At 39.4% G+C, this 17,769-nt stretch overlaps 1 protein-coding gene across 2 annotated transcripts in view; it reads right to left on the reverse strand.

The window, feature by feature from the left end:
- TENM3 (teneurin transmembrane protein 3) overlaps positions 1-17,769 on the reverse strand; it is a 489,057-nt gene that overhangs the window by 158,818 nt on the left and 312,470 nt on the right. For both annotated transcript variants that reach the window (XM_030924209.1, XM_030924200.1), the window contains exon 4: positions 10,539-10,777. In XM_030924209.1, coding sequence (XP_030780069.1) covers positions 10,539-10,777 — 239 coding nt within the window. The remainder of the gene's footprint in view (positions 1-10,538; positions 10,778-17,769) is intronic.

Below are 17,769 nucleotides of genomic sequence, written 5' to 3' on the forward strand. Positions count from 1 at the left end.
GCAAAAATCTGAAATCTGCAAAACCACTTGTATCACTTTCTCTCAAAACCAAGAGTCCCATATTCTACATATTATACGCAGTCATCTTCTAGGTAGCCTTGGATATCCTTCTGTCTCTCTGGGAAATGCAGGATCATGTGTGAAAGGCTTCCTCTCCTTCAGGGGCAGGTGGAGGCTTATTGAAAGTCATAAAGAGAATGGGTTCCCCAGTGGAGGAGAAAACAGAAAGGATCAGCCAGTGGCTAAAGTATTAGGGTGGTAAGACAATCCCAGGACAGAGCCAGCCAATGTCATGCCAGGCTGGTTGACAGACAGCCACCAGAAGAGGAGCATTAGGTAAGTCACCACGACACAATGTAACAGGTAACAGAAAGACTGGAAGTTCTTATCATTAATAACATTTTCTCTCAGAAAATATCTTAGTATTATACAGAGGTGGACCTAGCTAAACAAACATACTTGTTCTTCACGTCACTGTATAGAATGTAAAATGGGAAGATGCACAATGGGAGGGCCTCCGAGTAAGATTCTTTGCCCCTTTAGGCCCAACTCAATCATGAAAATGAGACGTGCTGACCTCCTTAGTTATCAAACACAGGGCAACATGACGCTTATCTCCAAACAGCTTTGGAGATGTAGGATACACACACACATCTGTACGTTTTATTTCTTCAAAACAGATTGAGTACTCATGAATGGAAAGAAATTACAGATATCTTTTTCTTTACCAGTTTTTTTTTTTTTTTTTTTTTTTTTTTTGAGATGGATTTTCGCTCTCCTTGCCCAGGCTGGAGTGCAATGGCGCAATCTCGGCTCACCACAACCTCCGCCTCCCGGGTTCAAGCGATACTCCTGTCTCAACCTCCCGAGTAGCTGGAATTACAGGCATGAGCCATCACGCCTGGCTAATTTTGTATTTTCAGTAGAGACGGGGTTTCTCCATGTTGGTCAGGCTGGCCTCAAATTTCCAACCTCAGGTGATCTGCCTGCCACGGTCTCCCAAAATGCTGGGATCACAGGTGTGAGCCACCGCGCCCGGCCTCCTTTACCAGTTTTTAAAACCATTTTTTGGAAATTCTTTATAAGTAAAATTCTTAAAGTATGTATGTATGTTATCTGAAATTAAGAGAAAGGAACAAACAGAAAGAGACTATGGGATTCTTGTGGCAATTTTAGGTCTAGTTTCCCCAAATTTCCAAAGTGACATTTCTACTTCTAGATGTGAACTGCAACACTGGGTTCTAGGTAAACTAAGTCAATAATGAAAACTAAAAAAAAAAAAAATAACATTTTCCCCTAAGACACAGATAAATTTTCTCTTTATTATATCACAATATATTGGTTTTAATCCTCCTGATGGTTGATATTTTCGGGTCACATTTATGTTTCTGTGATAACACTTGGAATCTGTCCCTACATCAGCATTTGCCAAAACACATAATCTGAGTTATTATTTAGGCCTTAGCAGGAAAATCTTTCTTGAATGCTCAGATTCAGTAAGTTCTGCCTTTTATGCAGTCTCTTAGTTTCCTACACTTCTCCTTTTTAAATAGTTACTATAACTGTAATTAATTACTCAGTGTTTGCATTCTACAAAAGAATATAATATCTAAGAGGCAAGGAATGTATTTTCACTGCTGTCACCGTCACAGTGTCTGACCTATGGTAGTCACCTAATAAATGTTGATGAATGATGGATGAATGAATGGTCAGTTCCTTTTCTGACAAGTGTTATATTACTAAAGTTACTAAAGAAGAAACTGGAATTTTTTTAAACCTATTTTTTATTTTTTAGAGATGCTCTTGCTATGTCGTTCAGGCTGGGGTGCAGTGGCCATCCACAGGCATGATCATCAGGCACTACAGCCTCGAACTCCTAGGCTCAAGCGGTGATCCTTCCGCCTCAGCCTCCCAGAAAGCTGTGACTACAGGTGCGTGCCACCACGTCTGGCTTTGGAATCTTATTTTTAAGGAAAAGGGACAAGGTGAGCAGTCTGCAGACATTCTAAGACGATGTGGGAACAATAAACTCTATAGAAATTTAAATTTTATTTGATCTGTTATATTCTAGGATGAGACCTTTGTTTAATACAGATTCAATGAAACTTAAAGGTTTTGTGCTGAATTCACTTCTAAAATTTCTAGTAATTTGTCAAGTTTTTTTTAACCTTCTGTGTATGCCATTTACTTTTCTTTCACTCCTCTCTATGCAGGCATTTCTCTCTGAACATGATGCTGTTAGCACCACTAATGTAAAAGCAAATGACATATGCAATGCCAATTAAATATTTATGCAACGTAGCAGTAAAGTGGTAAATATTGTATTATGCTTTCCACTTGTCGTCAGGAGATGTTGCTACATTTTGCAAAAATGATAGTTTAAAACAGAGAAAATTTCACTATATTTCATGAATAAGATATTTATATCTAGCATAAAGTGGAGGTAAGCTGACTTTAAAGGTATTTCTTATTGTTCTGTCTTTGAATATTTTTCAAGTCAGAGAGATCCCTATATTTAAATGGTAAACACCATCTGTTTAAGTGCATTCTTTTCTTTTCTTTTTTTGAGACAGAGTCTCACTCTGTTGCCCAGGCTGGAGTGCAGTGGCGCAATCTCTGCTTGCTGCAACCTCCGCCTCCCGGGTTCAAGCGATTCTCCTGCCTCAGCCTCCTGAGTAGCTGGGACTTCAGGTGCGTGCCACCATGCCTGGCTAACTTTTTGTATTTTTAGTAGAGATGGGGTTTTGCCAGGCTGGTCTTGAACTCCTGGCTTCCTCCCAAAGTGCTGGGATTACAGGTGTGAGCCACCGTGCCCAGCCAAGTGTATTACTGTCATATATTATTTACTTTAGCTGACCTCATATCAAACTAAGAGTAAAATAAATTACGTTCGTGGGGAGAGGAGGAGCTTACTTTCTATACTGGTAAATTATTTTACTCTGAGTCTTTAATCACCATTGAATCAGGCTTAAATATGTCCTTAAGGATTCAAGAACAAAATAAAATATTGAAAAACCGACTCTAAATTTTTAGTCTTACAATTTTCCATCCTCTAAAATATAGGCAATACATTTTTCCTACAATGTGATGAAATCATGTTAGTATTAAAATGCTTCCATACCATCTCAGATAAAAATGCATTTTCTGAATATAATGCAACTCAGAGTGAAGAGAAGAAGCTGTAGTGAAAAATGGTATGTAATTCATTGCTCAGCTGTGTTCTAGAACATTATAAAACAGCACTTTTATTACAAAGACACGTCCAAAAAGAAAAAAGAACGTCAGACACATTTTATTTTGCCATATATAGTTAAATGGTTGATTTTTCATGAAGCATAAAGGGTTGGCATATTTTCCCTTCTGACCCTGAGTTGCATATATATAGCTACTACCATCATCAATTTCAAAGTACACAGAGAGGTAAAAATGTTCATAAAATGCAAATAGGCCCAGAAGTAGGACAGATAACTGCTAAGGAATCATAACTGCATGAACCTGGATTCGACAGGTTATGTTTTGCCAGATCTAGGGAATGCTTATGTCGTTAAACAGCCTTTTTAGCAGGCATATGACAACATGTATTTTAGAAATCAGTTGGTAGCAGCTGTTCAAAGGAAATAAATAACTACATATGTATTTTTTTTAAATGAAAGGAACAGTAAAAATTTGAGTAGTTCTCTGGTTTGCTATACTTGTCAGGAGCTCGTAAGAAAAACAAAGCTGAGCTATTTGCTTTCATTGGGCAATCAGTTAACAAAACAGTCCCTTAAAAATTTCAGATTTTTATGGAAAAATTTTTGTGGGGATAAAAAATAACCATTGGGTATTAGGGTGTTGGGAGGTAATAGGGAGTGACTATTAAAGGATGCAGGGTTTCCTTTTGGAGGTGAGAGAAATGTTCTGTGATGATAGCTGCAAAATTCTGTGGACATGTAACACTAAACACCATCGGACTGTATATTTAAATGGATAAACCACACGGTATGTGCACTGGGTCTCAATAAAACTGTAATTTAAAACACTCTGTTGTCAAATGAATTACTGGTTAGGAAAAATCTCGCCAAAAGGGCAAGATAATTGAGAAAATATACCACCATAATATAGTCTGATAATAGTTTTTTCTCTAGTGTTCCTTAAAGTTCATGTGCAAATACCTTTAGTGCTACTGTACATGGAGAAATTCTCTGACTCTGCCTAGCAGTGCACAGAAATGCTCCAGAAATTAAAGGTCTATAATGGTGTTATTTGAAGTCTGATTTGAGTGGCTTTTTTTGCAGTTTAATTGGCGTCATCCCAAGCATTCATTTATTTATTTATTTATTTATTTATTTATTTTTTATTTTTTTATTTTTTTTTTATTATACTTTAAGTTCTAGGGTACATGTGCATAACGTGCAGGTTTGTTACATATGTATACTTGTGCCATGTTGGTGTGCTGCACCCATCAACTCGTCACATCCCAAGCATTTATTACGATTTGCATGTAGTAATGCTTTAAACATGTTTATGCTTCATGAGGGATTTCTGGCCATTTTTCTATGTGTATGACATTGACATTTCAGGTTATCTTCTACACAGAAAAAAGAGCTTTCTGTAAGCAAAGAACAATACCAAGACTCCTACCCACTGTATAACTGTGAACAGAAGCAGAACATACACGCTTCTCATTTTTGCCATTCTTGGTGAACAATTAGTGGTTATTGCTCATCTCTCTTTTTTTTTTTCTTTTAAGTTTCAGAGCCAAAAAAAGAAGAATGAGTACATCAGGGCCCAGAGAAGCGCAACAGGTATTTCTTTGGGTAGGTCTGTATCACTAAGTATAATCACTGAACTTAACATTTGTGGTTAGAAATCAGTAGAATTTCTGTTGTGTAAAGGCACAGCCACTCAAAGGTTAATGGATTAGCGAAGGATTTTAACTGGAGGCTCAGTAATCCAAAGAAAATCATAACACAACTCCGCTGCAAGGAAGTTTACCATATGTACATTTGATTTTTAAAAACTGAGATATGCAAAAGCACATCACATTTACTCTATCATGAATCAGCTCAGGTTTCTCAATTCTACTTGCTCCTCTATCCCAGTAGGGCCTCATGATCTCCCAGTTACGGCTAGTTTTCTAACAGGTTCCAAATGATAGTTCCTAGCCCCATGTTGCTGTTTGAGTTTAATGAAAAATAGTACAATTTAAACTTCGGTTTCTTCAACTTACTAGCTACATTTCAAGTGCTCAACAGCCACTCGTGTCTAGTGGCTACTAAATTGGACAGTGTGGAAACAGAACATTTCCGTCATGAAATGGGACATGTGACAGCATTTCCTAGACCTGTGCTACTCACAGTGTGGTCTGAAAAGCACAGCAGCATCGCCTGAGAGCCTGCTGGAAAAACGGATCTCAGTTCTCACTCTGGATCTGCTAAATCCCAATATGCATTTCAGCAAGGTCCCCAGGCGATTCCTAGGCACAGGAATGCTTGGAAAGCACAAGTCTGGGCCTCCTTTCGTTGCATTACGTGTTCTGGAAGGCCACTGAAGCAATCTTTCAAAAACATAAAGTGATTCCTTTTCACTCCTATGCTTAAATCTCTTCAATTTCTTCTCTATTTTTGCTTCTTAAAAACCCTCACAGGAGACAGTATAGTGTAAAAGTCCTTGTATGTGTGCCTTCAGGAGAGCCATCTCTCTAAGCCACAGACTCCCTGTTTGTTAAAAGAAGAAACCTCCTAAGGTTGTTGTGGAAATTAAACGAGGTAATTCATACAGTTTCTAGAACAACGCCTGGCACGGTAAGCACTGCACATGCACCATGGCAGATATTTCGCATTTCTTCCTTGCTGTTCCTCAGATGACCTCATCTGAAGGTGATTTTCTCACTAGCCATTGGCATGAGGTGAACAAAGCTCCAGTTCAGGCATCAGGTGCTAGATCAAGTCTTTCCCCCAAATCTTCAGCGAAACGTAGGTACCATCTGTCTTCTCTTTTTGCTCATCAAGCTGGTATGAAAGCACGTATGGGGTTAAAAGGGAATTTTTATGCATATCCTTATCACTTGACTATGAGCTTCTAGAATGAAGAGCTAATTTGGACCTCTGACATCTGTCAGAGTGGCCAGGAAAATGTTAACCTAAAAATAGTTACTGAAAAACCATTAAGTATCAGAGTAAACTGAGGTACATTTTAAAAAATACCGGGCTGGGCACAGTGGTAGCCCATTCCTGTCATCTCAGCACTTTGGGAGGCTGAGGCAAGAGGATAGCTTGATTCTAGGAGTTCGAGACCAATCTGGGAAACATAGAGAGATCCTGTCTCTACAAAAAATAAAAAAAAAAATTAGCTGGGCATGGTGGTGTGTGCCTGTAGTCCCAGCTACTAGGGAGGCTGAGATGGGAGGATCACTTGAGCCCAGGAGGCAAAGGCTGCAGTGAGCCGTGACTGCGTCATTGCACTCCAGCCTGTGAGACAGAGTGAGATCCTGTCTTGAAAAAATAAAAATATAAAAAATAAATAAAAACTAATACTTAGATAAGGACTTTATAGGTATGGCATGAAAGCCAGAAATTTAAAGAAATAAAGAGTGAGAACCTGTCTCAAAAAAATAAAAATACAAAAAATAAATACAAACGAATACTTAGATTAAATAAGGACTTTACAGGTATGTCTTGAAAGCCAGAAATATAAAGGAAAAAAATACATGTGACGACTTTAAAACTTCTGTATGAAATACGGTAAAAATGACTATGACCAAAGTTAATAATATTTTGGAAAAGTATATAACATGGGACAAAAAATTCATATCCTTAATTGAAAATAGCCTTTTTAAATCAAAAAGAAAGGAGAATAGCCCCAACAGAAAAGTGGAGGCTCTTCACACACAAAAAGAGAAATACAAATGGCCAATAAATGTATGAGAAGATATTCAGCGCTACTAGTAATAAATCCAAATAACAACGTTTTAACCTAAGAGATTGGCAAAAGTTAAAAATATGCATAATAAAGTATAGATAGATAAATAGAGGTAATGACTAGCATTGGTGGTTACGTAAACTGACAGTTGCCGTGGTTTTCAAAATTTAAAACATGCCTACTCTTTGGTACAGCAAATATCTTTCAAAGACTTTATACCAATAAAAAACTGGATCAAATGAGCACATACGCACATGCCAACATACACAGACAGAGGCGTAAGAAAATAAGTCACTGTATTTTGGGGAACTAGTTATTTAAGAATAGCCACTAAATAAAATTATATAGATGATGTATAATGAATGATATATGAGAAAAGCCTAGTATAAAATGCATTTAAAAATATGGACCTCTAGCTGTATATGTACATGGGAAAATACCTGGAAGGATATACAACAAAAAGTTGACAGCACGCACTGTGGGATTACAATTAATTTTCACTTTTTAAGGTCTTGCTTTACTCTCTGAAATTTTGAAGAAACAGAAAAAATAAACAACAAAGCCTGTCCACCTCCCTCCCTCCCTTCTTGCCTTTCTTTCAGAAGCTGTTCACCTTGTCTATCCTGAGATAACTTACCTTAGAGAAGAGACATGTTAAATCTACATTGTCGTACGTTCTCATTATCTTACTGGAAAGTAAGAAAAAATATTCTAAGAAATAATTCCTCAAGCTTTTTTTTTAATGTCTTAGGCTTTTACTTTATATTAACAGTCAATATAAGAGGAGGGAATTTTAAGGGAATGGAAAAAAAAGTTTAAGGATGCCTGCGTTTCTGTTAAAGGTTGCAAGGTCAACCTCATGATGACATTGGTCTTCCCCATTGATTCTGGGGTTTATCAGACTGATCTGGCTGGATGGGCAAGTGTCTCTTTTCTCCCTCTCTGCTTTACATGCACACTTAATAGAAAAGGACAACCTTCCCTGAGAGAAGTGTCCTGTTCTTTTTCTCAAGGGTAAAGGCAACATCTTTAATCAAAAAAGATTTATCATGTGAACTGATGAGGGAATGAAATTTTTTCACCTGATTAAAAATAAAATCATTGTGTTAGTGCGTTAGTCCTTTAAATGTAGGAAGACCAATGAAAATTTGAAGCATACATGTGCTTAATTAAAGCGATAAAAGTATGAGAAAATTCTTTGAAGATAAAAGTAAATTTTTGCTAGATAACACTGGGATTGTATCTTCTTAATCCCTAGCACAATAACTAGATCAAAACAAATGTTCAATAAATATCTGTTGAACTGAAAAGCCTACATGAGTATACTAACTAGATAATTTGCATGTTGCCATGTGGGGAAAAATAAAAGCAAAGGGAAGAGTTTATGACCATGGTACTAGTAGGAATAAAGCAGATTGCTAATGACTAAAAAGTAAAACCAGGCAATACGAAAAAAAAGAAAAATTTTGAGTTTTTACTTACAAGTCTGATAGTTATATTCACTAATGGATCCTTAAAAAGAGTAGAAGTCTCACAGGTAACAGTGACTGATCTCACATTAAAATGCTATTTTTTCCTGCTAGTCACACCATGAAAATAAAATTAAATGGCATTAGAATTGATATTCAAAATATTTAACAACTGGAAGCACACAGACACTTATCAATCAAAAAGGATGCCTGACCAGTCAACCTGACACTGAATTCCAGCCCTGCATATTTATCTACCTGGTATGCACCATAGTAAAAAAAAATCTGCAACAAGCACATATTCTTTTTTATTTTTAAGTTGCAGGGTACATATGCAGGAAGTGCAGGTTTGTTACACAGGTAAATGTGTGCATGGTGGTTTTGCTGCACCTATCAACCCATCGCCTAGGTATAAAGCCCAGCGTGCATTAGCTGTTTTTAACTAATGCTCTCCCTCCCCCCATCCCACCCCATGACAGGCCCCGGTGTGTCTTGTTCCCTTCTCTGTGCCCATGTGTTCTCCTTGTTCAGCTCAAATACATATTCTTAATTTAGTACATCCCATTTATGACCGGTCCATTTCAGAACCATTTAAAATTCTTACTTCTGACAGGCACAAATAATATATACAGTTAACTAGAATAGAATTTCTTGATGGCTGATACATTTTCTAACTGAATACTAGAAATCTGTCTCTGGAATATTGATTTTTGTTGTGAAATTACTCATTCACCTTCTGTGTTATGAAACAACAGCAGTATTGTCTCACTAGGGTGTGATCCTGGTCAAGTGATAACCCCTTCAGTATCTGGTTGCCCATCTCTATAAGGAGAAAGTGAACTTAGATTAAAACATGACAGAAAGGTAACAGAAAGGTTTCATCTTGCTTTGACCTCTGACTGGTTGGTAGAGGCGGTCAGAGGTAGTGAATGAAGCACTCAGATGAAGATAAGCAGCATGTAATCGGGGTAAGGAGAGAAAGTGCTGAGTCATTAACAATGTCTTCCATGGTCAAAGAATTGGAAAAATTACTGCATAACATGTCACATAGCTGCCATCCCTGACTCAACTGTCTCTGAAGTTCTCCCATGCTCTACAATTCTGTTTTCCCATTAAACACTGACTCAAAATGGTTATTTCACTTTCCAAAGTGCCTAATTATATCATAGGAGTACTGTAGCCAGTGCAAGATACTGGTCCACTGCAAAAGCATCAAAGTATTCTACATACAGCTCTGCAATACTCTTATTCAGTTATAGAATTTCATGGGGCATCACAAATTGCTTTGTAAACTTGAAGATGCATCACTGGCTATTGTTCCTGGTGGATAAACCACAAAGCCTGTGATTTATCTCAGTGGACACCATTAGCCTTTCAATGTGGTAGGCCTTTTCCTACACTTAGAAGAAGATCAAAATACAATGTGATCATCTCTGGCATTTTAAAAAGCAATTTCCAGTAGTTTGAATGCTCAAATATGTTATGAAATGGTTAAATAAAAGCAATATTTACAACTTCTATTAGTAGCTTCCATTATTTAGGTTACTATCAGATGAAAAACATGATCAATACTACATCAGAAGAGAAGAAAAATCCACATATATGAATGAGTATATAATCCATTCATTGCTTTATGGACGCCCAGTTCTCTGGAGAGCTTTCCTGAGTGCAAGATGATGGCCCTGAGTGATGAGTTTTACATTTAGATGGCTGAGTGAACTGAGAGACTGGTAATATCACAAGTAGTGGAGAGCTCCCTATTGAGTACGCATCAAAGGAAATCCTGCACGGGGTTCATTACTGCAAGCACATGAATTATTTTGTGCACATGAAATGCCACAGAGCTATCCATGTTTCACAAGGGATAAGTCAAACACAAATGTACCCTATAGTTTTTGTCCAAAGAATATACCTCACTGTTTATGGAAATGAACTACCCACAAAACCTGCTTTTCTATGTATCTAAATTTGCTGAAAATTACTGAAAATACTCTGTGATTTATGATATATTATTACCAAACTCACCCCCACCAAATATAACCTCAAACTCACCCCCACCAAATATAACCTCATAGTATGCTTCTAGACCAAATGAATAAATACAAGTAACAAAACAATGTAACACCCTGATTTACAGACAAAGTAATTCTAAGAACTTGTTCTTACCTATAAAATAAGACAGGAGTATTGCCAGGAGCACCGAGACCCCTACGGCACACAGTGCAGTGCATTTCCAGCTACAGTACTTTGAGGACTTCTTGAATTTAAAAGCACTTCTTGATAGGGTGTTTCTAGGTAGTGGCCGAGTAGGCGGTGAATAAACAGAGCCAGATGCCATTGTGTATCCTGGGGTTGCAGTACTGAACAGTGGCGTTGTCCCTGTTCCTGTTTTGAATAGGAAATGCCTGTGGAAAAAGGAGAATATCATTATAAGATACAAATATGTTGCAATATGAGAGACAAGAGACAGCGATGCATTTAGCTCTTCTGTCTCTTTTGCTCTCTCCTCTCTCTCTCCTTTTTTTTTTTCTTAAAGAATTTATCCTATATAACCTAAAGCATTAAAAATTAAGGAAATGTTTTAACCAAAAAATCTAACTCACAAAAATGACTCTAACGAAAGAGACTGATTTTTAATGTAGACAGCAGGATTTATACATATAAATGATCACTGGCCCTTCAAGTAGACATCTTGAGAGACTATAAAGACTTTCTAATCACACTATTTCCTGAACAAAACCATTTTGGAATGTCCCATGATGAATTACCCTAAGAGCATTTTCAGTTAGTAAAAGAAACCCAGTCTTGTTGATTTGTAGCTACATGGGCATTTACTACTCATGAGACTACACACTCATATAAACACGAGTATGCATGATCAGGCTGATCTTCTGCACACTGATTTATTTTCTGGATGTCCATGGAAACACTGTCATCTTGGCCTGCTTCTCTGCTAATAAGAACTATAAAACCAAGTTTGGCTACAGGCAGTTGGTCAGCTCTCAAATGATGCAAACTATTTTATTAACAGCTTATGTCAAACATAATCAGGTGTGTGAACCTGCTGGGGGTAGGGAGAGGGAAGGAATCATGGAACACCTTCTAATACCAAACCTAAATAAATGAAGGGGTCAGTGAAGCAGATTTTGGATCAAATATAGAAACGTTCCCTAACCACGAGCCATACAACAGAGAGCAACCTGCCTCTAAAAGTTATATGCTCTCTTCCTTGACAATGTTTAAGCAGAAATTGTGTGGTCACATAACAAGAGCACTGCAAATGGAATTCTTCAGGAAAGGTAACTAATTTTAAGATGCCTATTAACAACAGAAGTCTCCAAATTTTACAAAAGCACCATTTGTTTTATGGTTTACATTTAATATGATGCTGGTAACTTACAGTATATTCAGTGAGTATCCCGACACTTATCACGAGGTTCCTAGCACATCCCATGAAGTCAACAGGCTGTGCTCTCTTTCATATTCGGAAGGTACAGAGGTCTTTCTATCTGATGTGGCACAGTCTTTACGCAAGGTCATTTTAGATAAGACAGAGCTAAATACGTTTAATTTTAATCCTCATGTACTTATTGTATGCTGGAGAAATACTGAATATATCAAACAAATTAAGGGGTTAACAGGACAGAACTGGGAAACCAGACTGCCAAGGTTCAAATTCCACTTAACCACTTAGTAGGTATGTGTCCCTGACGAGTTACTGAAAGTCAGTTTTGGTTTCTTAATCTATAAAATGGGGATGGTAATAGTATCTACCTCACAGGGTTATTATGAAACTTAAATGACTTAATATTTAAAGTGCTTAGAATGTGTTATATAAGTATCTGATTAATAAAAAAGATCACACTTATTTATTTTGTGTATATTATTACTTAGAAGAGGCTGAATAGGTATTTAAAAGTTACAAAGAATCAATCTCCAGAAAATGATTAAGTGAAAAGTAGTGAAGCTAGTCTACAGATGTGGTACAAGTCATGAAAGTTGGCCTAATACAGGCCAGCAGAGTGGAAAGAATTCTGGATTGAAAATCAGTCCCTGGTCTATCATTTCCTAGCCATCTGGTCCTAGGAAGCCTCAGTTTTTTTTCTGGACCTGTAAAAAAATGGCACTATTGACTTACTTATTTTAACAGGGTTGCAAAACAGCTAATGTCTCTAAAAAACGCTTTGTCAACCACAAAATTAGAACAGATGCAAATGATGAGTTGCCACTTGTACAAATTATACTAGCGACTGTATTATGAGCCCATTTCCCCACCGAACTACTTTAAAAAGCTAATTTAAAAGTTTATAGCCTGAATTAAGTGCTATGTTGGAGGCAGCATCAGTACCTCCCACCACATGCATATTCAGCACGGTTATTCAGAGCTCTGAAACAACACTGTCTGAGTTCAAATCCAGACTCTTCACCTATAAATAGCTGCATGATGTTGGGTAAGTTACTCAAGTTTTATGTCTTGGTTTTATCATCTGTAAAAACGGCATAATAACAGTACACACAATTTACAGGCATTTTCCAAGGATTAAACGAAATAATGCATAAAGTGTTTACATTAGTATCTAGCACAAGGTAAGTGCTCAAAAAGCATTAGTTATTTATTATTTTGCTCAAAATCACATACCACAGTCTCTATTCAAAAGACAAACAAGTATAATTTGAAGATTTTAAATGCCAATTCAAAATGTAACATCATCAAAACGAATGTGTACAAAATGAATTCCCTGGTTTACAAATTTGATACTGGCGATTCCACACACTGGCATGTAGTCTGGATAAGAAGATGGACTATGTCATTTAGATCAGGCATCAGCAAACTTTTGCTGTAAAGGACACAGAGTAACTATTTTAGGCTTTTCCAGAGATATCACTGAACTCTACTGTTATATCGTGAAAGCCGCCATAGACGATGCATACATGTTTAACTCTGGCTCTGTTCCAATAACACTTTTTTGTAGACATTGAAATTTTAACTTTATAGAATTTTCCCATGTCACGAAATCCTCTTTGCTTTTCATGTTGTCAATTATTTAAAGATGTGAAAACCATTCTCTGCTCACAAGCAGTACAAAAACAAGAAACAGGGCTGGACCTGGCCTATGAGTCATGTTGGCCCGGATCTAGATTCTCACACTTTTCAGGATTACACATGAAGAGTGAGCAGGAGGCTCAGCAGCCCATAGAAACAGCCTATTCCCTCAACGCCACTGGAGAGGATTTAAAAGGCAGACTAAAGGGTACAAAGCATGCCTCTTGTGAAGCTTGGACAGATCCATGTAATTGGACAGACATCCTATTGTTATCTTCTGGAAGTTCCCCCCTAAAAAGCCCTGGCAAACACTGGCGCATGCATTTCACAGGGCCAAAGGATCATCTTTGCCAAGTACAGGAAAAGGACTGACGTTTCCTATGACTGTGGGACAATTTGCTTACTTTACTGCAGCGGTCCCCAACCTTTTTGGCACCAGAGACCAGTTTCGTGGAAGACAACTTTTCCCTGGACCAGGAATGGGGGGTGGAGAGGATGGTTTCGGGGTGAAACTGTTCTACCTCAGATCATCGAGCATTAGATTCCCACACGACCTAGATCCCTCGCATGTGCAGTTCACAATAGGGTTTGTGCTCCTATGAGAATCTAATGCTATCACTGATCTGACAGGAGGCGGAGCTCAGGCAGTAACACTCCCTCCCCTGACTGCCACTCACCTCCTGCTGTGAGGCCCAGTTCCTAGCAGGCCGCGGATCGGTACTGGTCCATAGCCCAGTGGCTGGGGCTATGTGGGCTTTGGCATTCGCTCAGTTTTGGATGACCCCTCCTGGTATCACCGATGGAGGTGATAGGTGTCCATTCTGTCGACTTCATTAATAATGATAACTGCCATTTCCTGAGTACCTACTAAGCACTGTACTGTTGTTTCACTACAATTTTCACCATAATGCAGTGAAGAATAAAATGATTATTTGCATTTTCAGCCTTCCTCCTCCAAGTCTCAGCTCAGATGTTACTACCTGACCACCCAATCCAAAGCCCCGTTCCCTCTACTCTCCATAGTACTACCATGTTAATTTTCTTCAAAGTGCTTATTACAATCAGTTATCCCGTTATTTATTTGTGCGGTAAATCAAGTTTCTGAAGTACTATTGAAAGTATGTTTTTTCCTCCTGACTTTTTTCCCTTTCTCTGTTTTCTCTGCCTCAATCCTCTCATTCTAGTTTTATTTCACTGCCTCCAGAAGAAATGAAATAAGGTGAAGGAAGAAAGAGCTTAAGTCTCTTACTGGTTTTCTGAAGCCCAGATTGCTGAGTGAAAGAGAGTGGACTGGGGAGGAAAATGGTGTGAGGGCAGAAAGGGCTTCCCTCCAGAAAGGAGAATATGTCCACGCTGGGAGTAGGTGCAGAACCTGAGGGGAGCTGGTGACAGCAGAGGAGCAACAGGGCCCAGGAAGAGAAGCCTGCCTTCTGCTTCGTGGGTGGCATCCTGGGGAAGCGAGCACATCCAAGGAAGTCTGAGGCTCTTCCTACCGCTTCCACGCCATGCTCGAGGGAAGAGAAGCGGCAGAGAGAGCTACCTGGCAAAGCTGTGTGCACAGAAACACGCAACACTCCCGTAGTGACGGGTTTGCAGGCCCATGGCCAACGACGGAGTCCCTTACCTTAGTCTTTGGTCCCATGAAAACCCTCTGGGGGAAAGTGGGAATGGAGAGGCTTTGTGATGTACCCAAAATGTCAGGAATAAACCGAATTTAGAAAATAGATTCCCCTTAGACTAGAAAAAATATTTCATTTTATTAAGGGCTAGGAAGAGAGAAAGAGAAGAATGGCTGAAGATGTACCGTGTCCCAGGGATAAAGGCCCCGCTCCTGGCCTCCCTGCGTGAGTCCTGGAGAAGCAGAGATTACAGTGTAAATCCAAGAGGCCTGAGAGCAGAGAAAATCTGTGCCTTACATCTCAGACAGAGAAGGGAGGCGATAACAGGATCTCAAAGGGAAATAAATGCATGAAGCATCCAGGTGATGCAGTCAGGGAGCCTGGCCGATTCTCGTGCCTGAGCATAATTTCTAAGAAGTGGAATTCTATGGCTGCAAGAGCAGCAAAGATACGGCAGAGTGTGCCACTGGACAAAGCAAGGGTCTTGTGGACAGGAACGAAGGTGACCCCTGTAATAGCAGGAGGATTAGAAACAGACAGACAGACAGCATGAAAACTCAACTTAGTGGAGAGTCTAACACCAGAAGCTCCCTGCTGTGCTCAGAGTACCATGAAAGAGCTGGGGTAGGGGAGGGAGGGACCCAAACCGCCTGAAGAGAAGATTCTAGGAATGAGGCCTAAAATAAAACATAAACGGGCCGGTGCGGTGGCACACACCTGTAATCCCAGCACTTTGGAAGGCCGAGGCGGGCGGATCACGAGGTCAGGAGTTCGAGACCAGCCCGACCAACACAGTGAAACCCTGTCTCTACTAAAAAACAAACAAACAAACGAATGAACAAACAAAATACAAAAAAATTAGCCAGATGTGATGGTGGGTGCCTGTAATCCCAGCTACTAGGGAGGCTGGGGCAGGAGAATCACTTGAACCCAGGAGACGGAGGATGCGGTGAGCTGAGACCACACCACTAAATTCCAGCCTGGCAACAGAGTAAGAATCTGTCTCAGGAAATAGGGCCAGGCGTGGCGGCTCATGCCTGTAATCCCAGCACTTTGGAAGGCCCGGGTGGGTGGATCATGAGGTCAGGAGATAGAGACCATCCTGGCTAACACGGTGAAACCCCGTCTCTACTAAAAATACAAAAAATGAGCCAGGCGTGGTGGCGGGCGCCTGTAGTCCCAGCTACCAGGGAGGCTGAGGCAGGAGAATGGCATGAACCCGGGAGGTGGAGCTTGCAGTGAGCCAAGATCGCGCCACTGCACTCCAGTCTGGGTGACAGAGCAAGACTCTGTCTCAAAAAAAAAAAAAAAACAAACCAAAAACAGACTCTGTCTCAAAAAATAAAAATAAAAAACATACATATTTTTTAAAGTTGTATTTCTAACATACTATACTGATGGACTATGAATGATATACTCACTCCACAAATCTATCGTTTGTCTTCTCCCATTAGAATGTAAACTCTATGAAGTCCTATTCACCTCTGCATTAACACGACTTAAAAAGTTCTTGGCATGTTATAGGTGTTCAATAAATATGTGTAAAATAAGTAAAATGGTGACTACTATGCAGACGAGGAAAAGTGAGCCTCAAAAAGTTAAGTACCTTGGCCAAGAGGTCACAGCTAATAAAGGAATGAAATCATAAAATACATAAAATAGCAATAAATAAGGTTGGAAATTATAAAAACCAAAAAGCAAGCCTGGGATACGTGTTTTAGCTTTATTCAGAGTACGTTGTTTCTCCATGGGAGACAGGATTGGAATCTGAGCCTATGGGACTCTCAAGATTATGAACTCAGCCTCAACACTAAAAACATGTGAATATCCACTATGTGAGAGACAGTAAGTTTGAGAGATGCTGATTTCAAATCAGACAGCTCTGTTTAAATTTCCAAAATTTGAGACATCAATAGATTATGAGATCACCCATCTTGGCAAGTGCTTGAGGTGCTATGAAATTATTATTTTTCTTATTTTTGCGATAGAGTTTCACTCTTGTCACCCAGGCTGGAGTGAAGTGGTGTGATCTCGGCTCACTGCAATCTCCGCCTCATGGGTTCAAGCAATTTTCCAGCCTCAGCCTCCTGAGTAGCTGGGATTAAAGGCATGTGCCACCATGCCAGGTAATTTCTGTATTTTTAGTAGAGACGGGGTTTCATCATGTTGGCCAGGCTGGTCTTGAACTCCTGACCTAGGTGATCGGCCCGCCTTGGCCTCCCAAAGTGCTGGGATTACAGGCGTGAGCCACCATGTCCAGCCACAATTATTATTTTTCTTAGAGGAAAATGCAACTTTGAGATATTGTTCAAAACAAAGATGTAATATTCTAAAATTACATCTTTGTGACTGTATATTTTGTTATTTGTTCTAACATTACTCCAGCTGCTCAGGCTGGAGCACAGTGGTGTGAAGACAGCTCACTGGAGCCTTGACCTCCCAGCCCCAAGTAATCCTCCTTCCTCAGCCTCCTGAGTAGCTTGGACTCCCTATGTTGTCCAGGCTGATCTCAATCTCCTAGCCTCAAGCAATCTTCCTGCCTTGGCATCCCAAAGTGCTGAGATTACAGGCATGAACCACTATGCCTGGCCAGCCACTGACTTTCAATCTCAGAAGTACCCCTCCTCAGACTGGGGTCTGTACTGTACTCAGATTAGTCACAAAGGAGAGGTGCTTTTGAGATTTAAACCTGATTGTGTATATCACACTGGGGCCTTGATGATGTATGTGCATA

The sequence above is a fragment of the Rhinopithecus roxellana genome, chromosome 2 (genome assembly GCF_007565055.1).
Source record: "Rhinopithecus roxellana isolate Shanxi Qingling chromosome 2, ASM756505v1, whole genome shotgun sequence".
In the NCBI taxonomy this organism is placed as follows: domain Eukaryota; kingdom Metazoa; phylum Chordata; class Mammalia; order Primates; family Cercopithecidae; genus Rhinopithecus; species Rhinopithecus roxellana.